Below are 19,365 nucleotides of genomic sequence, written 5' to 3'. Positions count from 1 at the left end.
CAGAGTGTTTTTGACATTGATGCTAAAGTTTACACAGCAATAATGATGTCTTGCTTTAGTTTGATCAGCTCGTAATTGGCGGGCTTATAACATCGTGGGATAATATCAATATATTTTGTTTTGAGAATTGTTGCAATTTAGACCAGACAGGTCAACTATACCACTCTAAATGCTGGTCTACTTTTCAGGGTAGTGGTAAAACCCAAGCAATTCCCGCCGATTAGGAGCTGATCAAACTATATACTGATGATTATTTTGTTTGCCTCTTCTTCAGGTGTTGTAACAGGCAGATCTTAAAATTAATAAGGATAAAGTGAATATATATGTACATCCATATCGAAAGAATGCACTTGTTGACTAGCTGCTACCTGTCTCTTTTTAAATAATAACTATGAACCAGACTCATCTCAAGTGGAGGTCACTTCAAGAGTGGCCTCGTCTCGGCAAAATATATGTGACGGAAATCTCAATATCAACTTTCTTTAGCCTAATCAGTTTATTGTCACCTGTATTTTTCAATCTAGAAATTGTTTTGGTCGCGTCTGGAGCGCGAGGGGTTGTTGAAACACCCTCCCGGGCCTCTGCGACGACAGTCTATAGCCGTAGATTTTTGTGTCGGGAAGCACGACAGGGATGGTTCGTCCAAATGGAAAAAAGCCATTCATGCCACCATGATGATGCAAAGGAAAGGAACAGCCACAATCCATGCTGTTGACAACCATTACGCTGCTCCACTAAGGAGAAATAGTTCATTCGGTAGTATAAGCCAGAGTGGACGGACTAGCCCTTTTAGGGTTAACATGGAGAAACTTGAATCACACAGGAGGAATGACTTAAGTGAAACAGGCCCATCCAAGGTAATCAAGAAAGAATGAGGCGGTTGCTATGGCAGTTCAGCTGTTGCTATGGTAACAGATAATTATTATAGCTGGGATGTCATATGCTTCATCTAGGATCTGCTTTCTTGTATTCTGCAACACTGCATAATTCTGCTTCTCATGATATATTCTTCATGAACTGAACAGGGACTCAAATTCAGCGAGAATCAGCTCGCAGTGATTCTCCTAACCTTAAAAGTTGCAAGAATCAGAATTGATTCTGCCCAAATGATACCCATTCTGCATGCAGTAGGCCTAAGTTACCAAGATCAGTCTATTCTCACTGGATTCTCACCAGATGAGTTTGTGAGAATCAATTTTGATTCAAGCAAAGTGCTGTGAAATTGAGCCCCTGCTGAATGCATGTGTGTGGGTAAGATTCGGTGTAAGGTGGTTGAGGTCATAACTCATTGAAATTCCTTTTCTTCCTTATTGTAATCATAAGAAAAAGGATACATTGTATGTGTTTGATCATTGTGTCACATCTTCAAATTGTTTATTACTGTGTTAATTGAAAGTAGGCTTTAGCATAAAATGCAATTTACAAGAAGTGAAAAGTAAGCAAATCTAGATTTACTAAATTGTGGTAAATACTGATAAATTCAGAATGCTTTTGATGAAAGCATTGCACTACCGTAAAGATTCAACAAACTGCGCACATGAGCTCCTTTAAGCAATATTCAGACTTTTTATTGTACGTAAAATATCGTATGTAACATATATACATTATTTAATCTATTGCCATTCTATTTCCAGTAATGTTTAGGTTCTAACGAATGTTTGATGACGAAAAATCGATAATATATTTCTGCTAGATAGTATATGTAACTTATTATTATCGATTTTTCATCATCAAACATTCGTTAGAACTTAAACATTACTAGAAATATAATGGCAATAGATTAAATAACGTATATATGTTACATACAATATTGTATGTCTAATACTCGGAGTCTGTGGAGCGCTTTACATTAGGGTAAATTTCACATACGAATAAAGAACTCCCTACAGAACACCTACTGTGATAATCCCAACAAGATTCATGGTCCTTTGCACTTTTAGTTTTTGCCTAAAATTCCAGTTATGGCAAGGAGCCCATTTGCACCATTAGGCGAATCTTTATGGTATAGAGAGTTCCCGTGTTTTGGGTTACCCGCCATCTTGGAGGGAAACCTAAACTCCGTTTACAATTTTCAGAATACCAACACTCGCGCAATAATTAGCAAATGTTATTTTGTAGAATGTAGCACCAATAGGGTCATGACCAAATCAAAGGAATGAGGAATACGGCGGTGCGAATCACGTTATAAACACTATTGTACTCCGTTCCGCTTGAAAACACGGGAACTCTCTATTGTGGTAGTATAAGTACAATAAGCCAAAAAATTAAGGTATCAGTTGTGTTAACCCCTGTATATCCTAAATAAAGACAAGTATGTCAAAATTAAAACAAGCAGCCAATACCTGTACTCTTTAGCTCTGATTTAAGACCTTATTTGTTGAAATTGGTTGAGAATTAAAGAAACGGTGATCTAAAACCTAATGAAGAAACAAAATCAAAAGTTGCACTTTTGTGTTCTAATCAATGAAAGCACGACACTAGTTTTAACGTGCTATAAATCAATGGAAGCGCGGTGCTAGTTCTCTTGTTCGCGAACGTTTTGTGTACACATCAATAGGGCTTGCAATTGAGCAAACTGCAACTTTTAAATTGGCATCTTCCTTGGGTATTTGGATTGTCGTGTTTTTGTTTCTAGAACAATTTCAACAAATGAGGTCTTAAATTCAAGCTGAAAGATGGCGCTATTGGCTGCTGGTTTCAGTTATGACATATCTGGCTTTGTTTAGGATATACAGGGGGTGAACATAACTGGTACCTTAATTTTTTGGCTTACTGTATAGTGTATACTATACTCTGATTAGCTCGTAATAGGCGGGACTCATAACATCGTGGATTGATATAGAATGTCGTTCACATAGCTGGGTACAGCACCTACATGTATGCGAACTGCGCTTTGAGTATTGCGTGAATAACATGCGCTTTTGTGAATTTACGTGTGTATAAGTTGGAACTTTATTGACTCGCGCAGTAACAAAAATCGGATAATTCTCGCCTATTAAGAGCTGATTATGGTATGTAAGTTGGTTTATAGAATGGATGATTTAATGTCTTTCCTGACTTTTCTTATTTTACATTGTAAGTTGTATGCAGCGCACATATACAGGCCAATAAGAAGCCAAATTTGCAGTAAGCAAAGCAAAGTTGCCTTTAAGCCAAATGCCTACCTTCAAGTCTTTTCATATATTAATCATTTATTTATATTATTATTATGTAATATGAGTTTGTGTATATAACTTCTCAGTGCAACTACATGTATATGTATCACCGGGATTTAAGTAAGCTAACACTTTGAAATTGCAAATAAATGGTATTTTAGCTGACATACGTGGAGGAAGGTCATGGATGGGTAGCTTAGGGGAGTCACAAAATAGAGAATGTGCCTGCATGTACATGTATTCAAAAACAAATGGTAGGAATGCCATTAAACACGGTAAGCTCAAACCACGCTGGCAAACTTGGTATTAGTTGATCCAGTTGTAAGCACTTTACCATGTTTAAAACATAATGGGGGTGTACTGCCTACACCAAATTAGTTGGTTGTCAAGACTGCGCAGAGAGATTATACCGCTTTATTCCTAAGCTTTATAATGTTCTGATATTAGGCTAACTCTGTTATGCTTGCATGAAGGTAATACCAAACCTTCCCACAATCACCTGCTACAATGTCACTCTGCATATTTTGACATTCTGATAGCGCTTCATCAAAATCCCAGGTTGGGATGGCTTCCACAAATCATAAATCTGTAGTACACAATCACTTCACTTTGCTCTTGATCCTGGTGTCTACATTGATTGAGCCAATACCTACTCATTCAGAGCATGCTTACTTCATGGTGCAACCGTTACCCGCATCCCACTGTGTCTGCATCCCATTCAAGGTGTGGATAGTTCAGTACTTCACTTCAATTTATGTCACCAGATGGCAAAGTGTCACAAAAGATGTTCTTGAGTGTCCTTCAAAATGTTCACATCAGGTTGAAAAAGCAAAATATATGTATTTTTGATCAAATCAAGACACATATGTAGCCTGTCTGGGTTGATGATTGAGAACACTATGTGTTTTAAAAGTGGCAGATTATGCCATTAGATTCTGGTTGAATTGAGACTGCAGTTGTGTCCAAATTGACCTTTTGACCAAGTTTGTATTGAAAATGTATGTTTTTAGAACTTCAGAATGCGATCTCGTCACAATGGGGCAGTACACGTGGTGTACAATCAAAGTTGCACAAGAATATTTTCATGAATCCGCCATGTTATGAACTGTAAGTTATTCAGTCATCACTACGAAGCATAACATGAATACATGCACAGTTTAAATGACTGATTGATTTAGTCTACATGTACATTGTCAAAATATTCACTCCATCGTTCATGGCAGCCACTGCAGTTTTGTCAATAAGTGGCCCACTAACACTCAAGGTTGTAGCTGGATACAATCCTGGCTAATATATATGCTATATAGCATGTGTATATACTGATCAAAAAGATATAATTAAATCTTATACAGTAATAGATCTGTTTCTTTTTTTAATGTTAACAACTGCAATTATAATTTCAAAAAGTTGCATTTTAAGGACATGACCTATGTCATTCAGTAGAAATGAAGTCATTTCCAGAATCCTTTGCAACATGATCTATCACCTCATTTCATCAAATGACTCTCCCATTAATTTATACAGGTGCCCTTTGTTTTCGTTTTGAGTATATACTGGGTAAACATAGGTCGATAGTCAAGAAATAAACATATTTTGCAAGATCTGGATGTGCTTCGTTTGTTGAATTACATTTCGTCACTGTCAACCCATGTTGCACTACATAGGTAATCAGTGTACAGGAAATCAAAATGGGAGAAATGCATTGTGGGAAGTGTAAGATATCTTCTCTGAACCAACATTATATAACTGGATTCAGCTGTACCTTATGACCGTTAGCTGTTACACTAAATCTGTATGCAAATTCAACATTCTAATAAGTGTACACCTGTTTCTCAAATTGATTTTTTTTTATCATCTGTCGTTATTTTTTAATTACAACTAAATATGGTTTGATATTACTCTTACATTATCTTGTTACTTAATTTAGCCATACAAGGACTCAGAAACTACCTGACTACAACATGTACATTTTATTGACTAATGAAAAAGAAACCTTTAAATAGTTGAAAAATAAGTCCTTTGTTTTAATATAATGAAGCTAATTGCAAGCAAAGGTCTATCACCTATTTGACAATTATATGAAGGGAAAACCATGAACATGTTGGTACTAGTAAGATAAATAAAAAATTATTAATTCTGTGATTCCTGTTACAGATCAATCTTGGGTCGTCATCAGGTCGCAGCACGCCACCAATTGCAAGTCTGCACGTAGAAGGTGCCCGCTCCAGGTCGAGTAGCGATGCGGATACAAAGAGTGATACAAAGACAGATGGCAAGACATCAAGTGCAACTGAGAACCAGAACAGTATACCAGACAGGCCATTGAAGTTGACGCTTACTTCACCTATAAAGGATATTGCCAAAGCCATGGCAGATTCAAAGTAAGCTAGGCAATTATTTGTTATACCTTTTGTATTATAACTATAGTAGGATGGACATTACTTCGTATGTATGGTCCCTCATCTCTGTTCCTGTTGATAGAATCAACTTATATGCCATACTTGGTAGCCAAGTATATAAATATATGAATTTGTTAAATTGTCACTGATCATCTGTAACAATACTGATTGTCCCTATATTCAATGATTTGCAATTATGTAGAGCTTTATTAAACTGATATTCACAACTTAAGAAATAATAATATACTTTGCCTGCAGTGTATTCTTTGTACTCCGCAGTGGAGGTCTAGTGTTTCTTCCCACCAACGTTAACAACCTAGCAACTAATGTTTCTTTATTCTATCATTATACAGTGAAGGTCTAGTGTTTCTTCCCACCGATGTCCGCAACCTGCCAGCTAATTGCTTTGTAGCATCAGAAGCAGTAGCCTGGATCATATCAACTCTACAAGGTGAAGTCCTTGAATGTGATGCCCTGGAGGTCTTACAGGTAAGTCAGATTATGGAATCTGTGAAGGTCTAGTGTTTCTTCCCACCGATGTCCGCAACCTACCAGCTAATTGCTTTGTAGCATCAGAAGCAGTAGCCTGGATCATGTCTACTCTACAAGTTGAAATCCTTGAATGTGATGCCTTGGAGGTCTTACAGGTAAGTCAGATGATGTCAGGGACTCTGGACTATAGTGGCACGCATGCCTCTTGTGGCACTTGTTGCATTCCAAATAGTGCACTGTGGCAAGTCAGGAAAACAATTAGTGGATTAGAAGGTCCCTGGACCAAGACCCACCCAATTGAATCTGGTACTGTGAGAGCCTGGCAATGTATGGACAAGCTGGAGCAGGCAGCTCTTCAGACTACAAATGTCTTTGTTAGCAGTGCTTTCAGATCTGATGGGCATTTTGTAGAGGACTGTTGCTGTAGCCACTTGACGTCTTTGATGGAGAGATGTGATTTTCAGTGTTGTGCTTGCTTCCACTTTGCTCACGCCTATGATTCGAAGGTCTTCCTCTGGATATAGAATCCTAGAGTGGTGGTGCTGCCACTCATCCTGGAGAGTGAGGCGTATTCCATCACAAATGCTGGGATAATCCCTTGTACAGTATTTATGCAATCATGAGAATGAGAAGAGATATGGAAACCTTCTACTAATGGCTGATGGCAGATCTTTATAACTTTCTTATATCTACTGACTTGGCAATATGACTTGTATTTTACAGAACATGGTGGAACAGGACTTAGTGCGGCATGCCTCTGGCAATCGTAACCTACCATTTATCAATGGATTCTATCTCTATGTCCTCAATGTAGATGTCAATGAAAAGGGTAAGAAATTATTTTCTTATGTGATCTTTATTCCCCTATTTAGTTTTGCTTTTTATTGTTTCTATCATGTTGCCATGGAAATGAAGATAGAAATCAAATTCATTGGGAGAATGCAAGATTGTCATTATGTTAACCCCATAGGCACTACTGACTTTCTTACAGTGCCCCTGGTTGGTTAATTACATGATATAATCATTTGAGTAACCAATCAAAATAAAGCTTTTGGATCACTTAGCAATTTGAAGCTGAACTTGCATCAGCTCTATTTATTATTCTTACCATATCTCTGATTGGCTCAACACATGATGTAGCTCTATTTGTAACCAATCAAAATAGTTCTTAGAGGATGATAATTTGACCGGTAGTACATACAAAATGACTCCCCATCTTATTAGATTTGGACCTTGTACTAGATATGAGGAATTGTTCATACTTTAAGGGATCTGGAATGAGCGTTTTGAGCATTTCAACAGTATTTTTTGTGGGACATGAGAGCACATCAGACATATCAATTGCATTCTGAATACTGAAGAATGTCTTTCTGATATCAAATAATTTTCATTTTTGAAAATCACGATATAATACAAATTTTATGACAAATTATAAAAATTTGATATTTTTCACATTTTGATAAATAACAGTCCTCGGTAAATTTTATAAATCTAATGATATATTCTTAAAGTGTATGCAGTTAGGAGGAAAAGCCGACGATCAATTGAAAATTTTGACCATTCATATTGAATATATGGATTTTTTTCCAAAAAGACCTATTTTTTTTGTGTGTTTCGAGAAAAAAAATCTATATCTTCCATACGAAAGGTCAAAATTTTTAATTGATCGTCGGCTTTTCATCCCACCTACATACACTTTAAGTATAAATCATCAGATTTATAAAGTTTACTTTGAGTACTGTTAAATATCAAAATATCAATTTTAATCATTTGCCATAAAATGTGTATTACATTCAAAATTATTTGATATCAGAAGGCCATTCTTCGTATTCAGAATGCAATTCGATATGTCTGATGTGTTCTAATATCCCACAATAAATACTGTCCAAACGTTCATATCCCATCCCTTAATCACTGAACAGTAATTCCTAGTTAGTGAGCTTAGCAGCTTAACTATTAATAGATGAGTTGACCTATGACGTCACACATTTGCATTCAGGACCGCTTCTGTACACAAGGCAAAATGATACAGCAGTGTATATGGCATACCACAGAATCTCTTTTCAAAATCCAACTTCCAAAACGTTTGTTGTTTTAATTTTGTGATATTACGTAGCTTGTAGCACTAAAAGCAGGTTTGATGACATGTTTGGCATTATTTACTTTAAAATCAACTTTAATGCAAGCAAATCAGCTTACTCCATATAGACAGTAGGTTCTTTTTGTCTCTTACCCTACAGTTTTTATTATCTCGGACCAACAAAGGGTGTACTCAAATATAAACACATGTTATGAATAAACTTTAATTCATCATTTCATTGCACAGAATATATCACACCCAAGACACCACAAACACCAAAATCTGCCTTTCCGTATCCTGAAGAGCACTTCCAAGAGGAGTGGTTTGAGATCACAGTACCAAACACCCGCCAGGACTCTGTGCCATCGTTCCTATCACCAAACCTGATAGACCCCTGCAATGGTGATGATGATGATGACAGCAGTATACCACCATCGCCAACGTGGGCGTTTAAGGGTTCAGAGACGTCCATGAAAGGTATGACAAACACAATTTATTCTTAAAATCTTTAATAACATTTACAGTATATAGAGCATTAATAGAAAACACCCCAATGCTTACCCTGAACCCTAAGACTAACCCTGTACCCAATCCTAACCTAAAACAAACTCTGGAGGGTGCACATGTAAAGCTCTTTAACTCAAATTTTTAAACTTTGGAATTTTTTAGCTCCATCACAGTTTATAATTTGGCCCAATTTCAGCTGACTAGAAGTTCAGAAGCTCATATTTTGCCCATTATTATGTTTTGATGAGTTTAAGTGTGTGAAAATATTGGATCCAAAACATAATAATGATAAAATTGGATGATTTATGCCCAATATTTATTGGTCTCAACATGAGCTTTAAAATATGTGACGTGATCAAGAGGAATGAGTCGGATGTCGCTAATATTGATTTTGAGATACTAGCAAAGAAAGTGTTAAAATTCTTTTGTTTTATATTGTTTTCAGCGATTGATAAATTGACATAACTTGCTCTAAATGTCCTTTTTTAGAAACTTGTATAAAACTCGTTTTTGACCAGGGTCGACATGTGACTCATTCCCCTTAATCATGTCACAAAAGGAGAGGGCGTACTTTGAAGTGAGTAATCTTTTGTATGTTTCTCAGCTGACAAAAGATTACTCAGTTCAAAGTACACACTCTCCTTTTGTGCCCGCCATATTTCAAAAAAGCCTATAAATACTGTATGGGCTCAATCGATCCAATTTTATATCAAACTTGGGTCATAGCTACATTAGGACAACCCTCGTGCATTTGAAGTGATCAAGGTCACACACTCAGGTCACAGCTCATTTGAGGTCAACTTGTAAAATACCATGTAGTATGGGTATATTATTAATATCCAATAATTCATTGTGAAATCAATTATACAATAATTTTATATACAGTCATTATGATATATGGAATTAAATATTAAAACGGCGGTCTAGCGGCACAGGTCTTTTAAGTTCCTCTCGAAGACATCTCCAAAACAAATACTGTCCATGTCCATTGCCTGGCCATCTTAGTAACTGCACTCTACAGTATAATTGCCTTAACAGCAGTGTCATTTTGTTATCTGGAATCGCTTCCAGAAGTATAAGAATCATCACATTGCGGCCCTCTTCCAGGACTCTATGATGCGCCATGTTTAATTCAAAATAACACCAGTTGTCTTCAACAAATCTTGGCGAAAGTATTACAAGAATTTTTCGGCTTCTTTGTATGTGAAGAGATAATTCATTAAAAATTGGTCTCCCAGCACGTATGTCTCGTCTACGTAAACAAAGTCTGAAAGGTTCATCACCTTCCTCAATATTTGGTAGAAGTTCTCCATCTACTCGATATGGTAGGGGACATAGGCATCATATCGTGGCATACCATTCTCATCATCATCAATAATGTCATCATCATCTTCAATAAGCTGGTACTGTTGGCGTCTTTTTCTGTTGAAGAGCAGAAAAAACCCGTATTTTAAGTGCCACCAATAACGCACCATCAAAATGACTGTTATTAGTATCACCATGGCACACGCAATGCTGACTGAGATGTACTTCCAAATGTGATATTCACAATCTAATTGTACTTCTGTGATACTGAAATCTTTTTTTGAATCTGGTAAAAAGCAGAGATATCCACCAACTGGTAACTGAAACATCATATCATTAAGAATCCGAACCATGTTATCTGTAAGAATCCAGTTCCTAAAAGCCTCAACTTCACAGTCGCATTGGTATTTATTGTTATGTATATACAATGTCCTCAGAAAGGGATGGTAAGATTCAGATAGAATTTCTTTTGGGACTATCTTGATATCATTATTTTCAAGATGTAATGTTCTGATATTACTGAAGTACTGCAAACCATTTATGGATGTCAGTTTGTTGTAGCTTAAATCTAGATATTTTAATTCACTGAAATAATAAAGATTAGGATCAATTTTTGTAATATAATTAAATCTTAAATAAAGTCTTTGCAATCTAGGTGCTTTGAAGACATTAAGTGCATTATGAACAGAATATTCAGAGTAAATCGAGTTTAGTTTCAGGTCCTGTAAAGCGGGCAAATCCATTACATTTTCACCTCGAAAATCGAAGACGCAGTATGAAAGAATCAATGTTACAAGATGTAGACAGGTAGAATTGGTTGTATAGAGGTATATGGATGATGCACTACCATCAAATGACACTAACTGTGGTGCAACATTGCATATATCTGTATTGAATGAGAACATCTTTTGGTGCCCTATGCTTAGATTTTTCAAATTAGGTGGTGCACATACACAAAATATTATATACAAAGTCTCCCATTCATTCAAAATCACCACTTAATTGATTGTATGACAGATCCAATGTGATTAAAGAGTTATAGGTATTAAATGTATTAAGAGCGCCAAGTGAAGACGTGTCGAAATTAGGCAATATTAGTGTATTTAAACTGTGTAAACCTTTGAAGGCATTCACTGGCAATGTGTGAGTGAGAGTTGTTGGGAACATAAAATCTAAAACTTGCAAACCAGTAAACCATTCAAATGGTGCATCTTCTAAGCTAATCTCATCTGCAGATAATGTCAATTCCTTTAGTGATGCTTTCCAATTTCCCCATGATGCAAATGTTGTTGAATTTAAAATGACATGTAGATCTTGACTGTCAAGGGTTAGAATTTGAAGGGGTGAATCTAGAGAGTTTAAAGCCTCAATAGCTGTGGGCACCCCAAGGTAGAGATCAAGGTAAAGACTGGTTAGATTATGCAGTGCATCAAAAGCTGGAAGGCTGCTAGTATAAGACTGGGTAAACCTTAGATGTTTCAAAGGAATCACTCTGCTACATTTACGAATTGCATCCAAATCATTGGAATTTTCATCATACAATGAGCAAAACTTGATTTCAGGACAAGATATAGAAATGGTGATGTCGAGTAGTTGAAGGTTGTGTAATCCTATAAACAGTCTGTTCAGACTATCACAGTCAATGAAAGTGCCGCCTATGGATAGTTCCCGCAAAGATATAAGGTTAGCTAGAGGGGTAGCAGCAATATTATCAAGTGTACCATAAAATGATAGAGTCAAAGATTGCAAGTTTTCCAACCCTGCAAGTGATGTCATACTAAGACAAGTTGCATTTTGCCATTCAATTCTTAGTGAGTGCAGGGAGACTAAATTTTTAAATGGGAAACCAGATAAAATACCCAACCAGTTTAAATTTAAGTCTAAATTACTAAGTTTGCTTAGTGTGCTTAAGGCTTTATCACTTATAAAGTAAATCTTATTGCCAACCAAGTCCAAAGTTATTAGTTTGTCAAGTCCAGCAAATGCACCGTCACGCAGTGCTGAAATGCGGTTGAGTGAAAGAGTCAAGTGCTGCAGTTTATGAAGACTACAAAACAAGTTTGCTTGTATCTCTGAAATCCAGTTGTTACTCAAATCTAAAGTTATTAACTCATGAAGGCTGGCAAATGTTTCATCTTCCAGGGATGATATATCATTTGAAGAAAGATCCAAATGTTGTAACTTTTGAAACTCATGAAATGCATCAACCGGGATAGCAGTGATTTTGTTATAAGATAGATGAAGAGATTGTATTGAAGAAGCATGATGTAGAGGTGGAATACAGACTAGATCTCTGCTTTTACAATCAATATTAGTACGATTCCAAGTTTTACATACAATAGTTCCTTGTGGATAACAAGATTTTGCCTGTGTTGGCAATTGACTAGTTGGCAAAAAACAAACGGAATACAGCATCCAAGAAAAGAGAAAAATATTATTAATACACTGCATCAGTATGGCAGCCATGGTGAAATACTAAAATGAGGCTTGTGTGGACAGTCATGCAAAGTTACTACATATTAAATCAAAGTTGCTCACTGGGATGGTACATACACCAGGGTATCTTAATATAAGTTTCAGTTCCATGCTTGAAAGTATCTAGACAAACAAAGTATATTTATTGCCAGATATTGCACCCAATATCACCCAATCTAAGATATATCCAGCTTCCTTCCTACATTTGTATGTTGAGTTGCCGCATGGAAACATCCACTTGTTTGCACTTTTCACCAAAAGGTCCACTTTTTCAAAATCCAACACAATGCAAAAACAAATTATAATAAATCATGCCATGCCATGTTTGGACATCAGTGCAAATTAAATAGAAGATGAAAATTTAATAGTATTAAATGTGTACTATTGGGTGGAAGACATGACCTTAATCACCCACACAGAAAGTGTGAATTTCAAATGGATTTATCTGATTGGGTGACTCCATTTGAAAACTACACTCCTTTGTGGGAGATTAAGGTAATGTCTTCCATAGAAAGACTTTATGGATTTCAACTGGAATAGCGATGGACGACAATTAACCACTGAGATGAAACTATTGAAAGGAAACTGAAACTTATGACTTATCATTATCAAAAGCAAATATCTTATCTGTTGATAATCAGGATAGGCTTTAGATACAGAAACTTAGATATCAATAGAGTATTATCACTATGGACAACAATGTCCTCATCCCAATGGCATAGTTTAATAACCTCAATTAAACAATAATAATGCAAAATTTGACCTCAAGTTGCAAAGCATGAGTTTTTGTACCCAAATTTTCAAAGATCATTCAATGAATGTACAAACGTATTGGGGTTAAAGAACTGCGGCATGATAGATGAGTTTGTTGTGGATCCTAGTGTATAGGGTAAAGTTCAAAACACAAATACTACCTGGGAACGATGAACTTATCCAAATTTACAACTTCTCAAAATTTGATTTTGAAATTGCATACAAATAATCTATTAGAGCAAATTCCAATTGAAATCCGTACGTCCCTGTGGGAGATAAGACCTCAATCTTCCACACAGGGGTGCAGATTTCAAATGGAGCCACCCATCCAGGTAACCCCATTTGAAATTCACATTCCTGTTTGGGAGATTAAAGTCATGTCTGCCATAGGGGGTGTATAGGTTTCAACTGGGATAACTTAATGATTGGTATCCCTCAGTTATCAGTAGGGATGGGTTATTCTGTTTATTTTCCGACACGCTTAACACATCAATGATATGTGCGTTTAACATAATTAACACGCATTGATCCAGCCCCGTCTGGCAGCAAGATTTCATGAATATACGATAGGTGCGGTGCACCTCAAAACCGGAATTTCTAACAGAATATGTTAGTACCAATGGTAAAATACGGTAAAATTCGCGAAGTCAATGGCCCAAACATGTCAAAAACTATGCATTATTTTGACGTATTAGTGTTAAATAATGAATGTTTTGAGCAAGTTTCATGTAACTTATTAAGGTTGTATTCAGATTTTGTTACTTTCAACTGTTAATTAGCATTGAAAAATCATTCCCATCATGCGATGCGTTTAACGGTACATGCGTTTAACGTTCCCATGCCTAGATTATCAGTGCTTATTACAAAGACAATATCCTTCAAATGCACCATTTTGATGCACTTGAAATCAAATATGTGATTTGATCAGCAAAATCAGTTGGAAGTCAACAATTCTAGTCGGCAGATATGGAGGAAAATGTGTCAATATACAAATATAGACCCAAGAGCACCTGGTCAAGGGGAAATAGTAGACCCACCTTTCAAGATCACCAAGGCAAGGAGAAACAGTTTTCACCATCCCCCGAATAAAGAGCAGTCTATATTTGTTTTATACACCTCATACATATTTTTGGGGCATCTGATTGGTTAAAAGCATTTTTGTATTCAGGCTCTTGACTTGGGAAGTTTAGACACTGCTTATACTTGCAAGGAAATAGGCCAAGAGACATAGGCCTAGCTAGGCATCAGTAGGCTAGTTAAGGCTAGGCTAGGTAGACCTTGCTTGCTTTTTTTTTAATCTAACACACACGCATGCAGCACACATCACATGGTTGAACGACTAAGCTTAGTGTGTTTACTTTTATTGTACAGATTTCACCTTGCCAAGCTACAAGAATGTGATCCTGGATATGACAGGGAATAAGTCTGACTGTACTGAATGGTGTCATGTCAACTATGAGTCTTGTTATAATCCTAGTGTGTTTACTTTTATTGTACAGATTTCACCTTGCCAAGCTACAAGAATGTGATCCTGGATATGACAGGGAATAAGTCTGACCGTACTGAATGGTGTCATGTCAACTATGAGTCTTGTTATAATCCTAGTGTGTTTACTTTTATTGTACAGATTTCACCTTGCCAAGCTACAAGAATGTGATCCTGGATATGACAGGGAATAAGTCTGACCATACTGAATGGTGTCATGTCAACTATGAGTCTTGTTATAATCCTAGTGTGTTTACTTTTATTATACAGATTTCACCTTGCCAAGCTACAAGAATGTGATCCTGGATATGACAGGGAATAAGTCTGACCGTACTGAATGGTGTCACGTCAACTATGAGTCTTGTTATAATCCTAGTGTGTTTACTTTTATTGTACAGATTTCACCTTGCCAAGCTATAAGAATGTGATCCTGGATATGACAGGGAATAAGTCTGACCGTACTGAATGGTGTCACATCAACTATGAATCTTGTTATAATCCTAGTGTGTTTACTTTTATTGTACAGATTTCACCTTGCCAAGCTACAAGAATGTGATCCTGGATATGACAGGGAATAAGTCTGACCGTACTATATGGTGTCATGTCAACTACGAGTCTTGTTATAATCCTAGTGTGTTTACTTTTATTGTACAGATTTCACCTTGCCAAGCTACAAGAATGTGATCCTGGATATGACAGGGAATAAGTCTGACTGTACTGAATGGTGTCATGTCAACTATGAGTCTTGTTATAATCCTAGTGTGTTTACTTTTATTGTACAGATTTCACCATGCCAAGCTACAAGAATGTGATCCTGGATATGACAGGGAATAAGTCTGACCGTACTGAATGGTGTCATGTCAACTATGAGTCTTGTTATAATCCTAGTGTGTTTACTATTATTGTACAGATTTCACCTTGCCAAGCTATAAGAATGTGATCCTGGATATGACAGGGAATAAGTCTGACCGTACTGAATGGTGTCATGTCAACTATGAGTCTTGTTATAATCCCAGTGTGTTTACTTTTATTGTACAGATTTCACCTTGCCAAACTACAAGAATGTGATCCTGGATATGACAGGGAATAAGTCTGACCGTACTGAATGGTGTCATGTCAACTATGAGTCTTGTTATAATCCTAGTGTGTTTACTTTTATTGTACAGATTTCACCTTGCCAAGCTATAAGAATGTGATCCTGGATATGACAGGGAATAAGTCTGACCATACTGAATGGTGTCATGTCAACTATGAGTCTTGTTATAATCCCAGTGTGTTTACTTTTATTGTACAGATTTCACCATGCCAAGCTACAAGAATGTGATCCTGGATATGACAGGGAATAAGTCTGACCGTACTGAATGGTGTCATGTCAACTATGAGTCTTGTTATAATCCTAGTGTGTTTACTTTTATTGTACAGATTTCACCTTGCCAAGCTATAAGAATGTGATCCTGGATATGACAGGGAATAAGTCTGACCGTACTGAATGGTGTCATGTCAATTACGAGTCGTGCTATAATCCCAGTAAAGCATTTGAGATACAACTAGAATGGCTGGTAGCAACACCAAGTCTACTTCTGGAAATGGTAAGGAATTAATGATTTTTGATGCTAAAACAATGTTCATACATACAGACACATTCTCTAACGATGTCTGTTTATACGAGTGGATTTGTGTTTAGATTGGTCAAGAGCCGGTCCGAACAATATTTAATGCCAGCCTGCTTCACGTGACAAACATGGAATTTGGTTTTTTTAGAATGTTCCATTGATGAACAAGTTTGAATCAATACTACAGCAGTATTTTTTTTTGAATGAAATCGACACTACTTTGTTAAAGGCCAATTCAGTAATTTGCTGATTCGGAAAATCGTAAAAATCGTTTTTTGTAGCTTTAATAATCAGCATAAATGTGCTAACATAGCCTGCTTATTTTTGTGCCAAATTTTTCATTTTAAAAATACCCAATGACAATTATAATGACTTATCCTTCCTGTTTAAGCTATTTATACACAATTTAAATTTGTTTAAACTTTTGCTGGGATAAATGGGCCTTTATGTAACACAATTACAATTGTGGGACAAAATACATCACAATAATTGTAATCAAAACATATATAATAATGAAAACACCAAACAATTTTCTTTCCTATGCTCCATATGTTCAGGTACAAGCATGGACCAGAAAGGCAGTGCAGTGTGGTTTCCACCTGATCCCAGCACCAATTGATCCTTTCAACAGATGCATCGATTGCCACAATCCACTGTCGTATCCAAGGACCATTCCTCTTCATGTGGAACATCTTGTGGATGACCCAAAACATCATCTCTTTCAGAAATTTGAGAAAAGGTCGAGAAACAAGAGGCTGTATTTGTTTCAAGAAGCCGTCTTAAGAAAGTAAGTTAGGCCAAAAATGTGTTTTGTGTTAGTTGATCTGTCCTCATGTTTTGGATTTGTGCATTTTCTTTTTAATTTTAAGTTTTGAGTTGTAATCGGTAAAGAACTTAATTATAATGTATGGGCTTAGTTTTGACAATAGCCACCCAAAAGCTGAACTTTATTCTGTGAGTATGCACTGTTCTCAAAATAATTAGAGGGTGAATGACAGGAGTGACGTGCCAGATTGAAGATGGGCCTATGCTGGTTCTATTACCTCTCTCAAAAATATGGACAAAAAACTTTGTTTGTAGTAGAAAACCATTGGTTTGTATATATATTTTCTTGTTTGCTTGCTTGGTGGCCTGCTTCCACCTTGCATTCTTTCTTTCTTTCTTCATTCCTTCCTTCCTTTTATCCTTCCATCTGTCCTTTGTTCCTTGCTTCATCCCATTCTTCCCTTCTTCCTTCTGTCTGTCACTCTCTTTCTGTCTTTCTTTCTTTTTTCATACATTTGTTTATTTTTTCTTATCATCTCTTTCCTTGTCTTGTGTCTATTTATTTATTTATTTATTATTTGTTTGCTATTTATCTATCATTTATTCTTGTATGATGAAAGGAATCAATTCATCAGACTGATTTTAATTTGTGTGTTTCTTTCTTCACCAGATTTGGGTTCATCCCAGCACGTGACTCCAGTCAATCGGCACTTCTTCGCTACATGTCCTACGAGGGGCAGTGTGAATACGTCCATGTGTCGGGTGCAGCGTTAGTTTTCATTGATGACCTCGCTAACAAAAACAGAGAACCTGCAAACAACCACACTCATCATTCCCACAGTTACATCTCAGTTACAATCAAAATTACCACGGCAACTACCAAAATGGCGTCAACAGTGCCATCTCCCGCGACACATCCTCCACTCAGAACGGTGTGTATTTCCTCTGGGCGTACAACTACTTGATGACCAAACGATGGCGCACCAGCTCAGCGGGAGACGAAAAGTTGCACGACAAACTGCTAGCTGATTTCATCAGCTTTTGTAACAATGACGATGGTCGCTTAAGTGCCTATTGGGAGAGTTGTCAAGAAATGTTGAAAGAGAAGATAGATGAGGAGGAAAATATCAATGAAGAAATGAAGGAAGATGAGGGAGGGGGCAATGAGGGACATGAGGGCAATAGTTCATAGGTATCCAACAGTATTAATCAAAAGGGAGTGGTTGCACCCACATTGTCATTCCTCTTATACTACTCCATATTCAAAAATAGGTCCTCATCACATAAACCTACTCTATTTGAAACTCATCCCCCCTCTGTGGAAGATTCAGATTGCTGGCCAAATCAACATCTACAAATCAAGATGTCTGCCTAGGGGCCAAACAAAGGGTTTATCTTTTTTTAAGATATCTCTGGTACTGTAATATTATAGACCCTATGTAATATAACTTTTGCAGGCATCATATTATAGTTACATATATACATACATATATAACCATGCATAGGAGATTCTGTAAATCGCTATTGCATTTGGATCACAGCGCTGATTGTATGGCCTATTTCTGAAAAAATGAGAGTGATCATTCATGGTTCACTCACCAGGCACTGCTGTATTGTCTGTAATAAATGCCCAAGGGCGTGCAATTTTTCAAAAGGGGGCGTTTATCATTTATTAGAAGTAAATTTTCACTGAGTGAAAAAAGCTTAATTCTGTGCCCATGTAACAGCACATTATCTTGGTAAATACTATGACATAACATCTGTAAGTGCATTTTCAGCAAGAATGTGATATACTGTGAAATTTTACCAAAATGTGCAATGAACTGGATGAAAGTTTATGTTAGAATAGGTTTTGTCCATACAATTTAGCGAATGTAACAGCTGGTATTGATTCCAGTGTTAAGCTTGCTCACACATATGGCATGGAAATTTGTTTATTTTGATCACCTTTTCATTGAAAAGTTATGCGAAGCGTTAATAAGAGGGAAGTCGTCTATTACAGACAATATGGTATATTGTCTGCACTAATGGTTTTAATTATTTAAGTAAGGATTTCATTTGAATGGACATAGCATGATCAAAGTCTGCTTACACTTACATGATGCAGAAGTAAATTCTACTCACTTCTAATTTGTTGGTATTTCCGATATATTTTGATTGGTTTGTTCAGTATTTTTGCCCGCCCACATTTTGTCCTTCGAAATACGATTGCTTACTGATCGCTATGTTAATTCAAAGGAAATTCTTACTGTAACCCAACAAACTCGAAGCGTGGGAAAATGATAATATTTGAATATTTCATAACCAACAGATATGAAATTTTAAATGTTTCTCTA

General features: G+C 36.5%; 1 protein-coding gene across 1 annotated transcript in view; it reads left to right on the top strand.

The window, feature by feature from the left end:
• LOC140163766 (GATOR1 complex protein DEPDC5-like) overlaps positions 1–19,007 on the top strand; it is an 82,615-nt gene extending 63,608 nt beyond the window's left edge. Inside the window, 11 exon segments of the mRNA XM_072187081.1 lie at positions 5,310–5,536; positions 5,908–6,043; positions 6,770–6,875; positions 8,373–8,603; positions 14,538–14,691; positions 15,178–15,203; positions 15,434–15,555; positions 16,052–16,240; positions 16,822–17,051; positions 17,700–17,871; positions 17,874–19,007. Of these exon segments, the coding sequence (XP_072043182.1) occupies positions 5,310–5,536; positions 5,908–6,043; positions 6,770–6,875; positions 8,373–8,603; positions 14,538–14,691; positions 15,178–15,203; positions 15,434–15,555; positions 16,052–16,240; positions 16,822–17,051; positions 17,700–17,871; positions 17,874–18,221 (1,941 nt within the window). The 3' untranslated portion in view covers positions 18,222–19,007.
• The last annotated feature ends 358 nt before the right edge of the window (positions 19,008–19,365 follow it).

This window comes from Amphiura filiformis, chromosome 11, assembly GCF_039555335.1.
Source record: "Amphiura filiformis chromosome 11, Afil_fr2py, whole genome shotgun sequence".
NCBI lineage: Eukaryota > Metazoa > Echinodermata > Ophiuroidea > Amphilepidida > Amphiuridae > Amphiura > Amphiura filiformis.
This window is presented reverse-complemented; position numbering and strand designations above follow the sequence as displayed.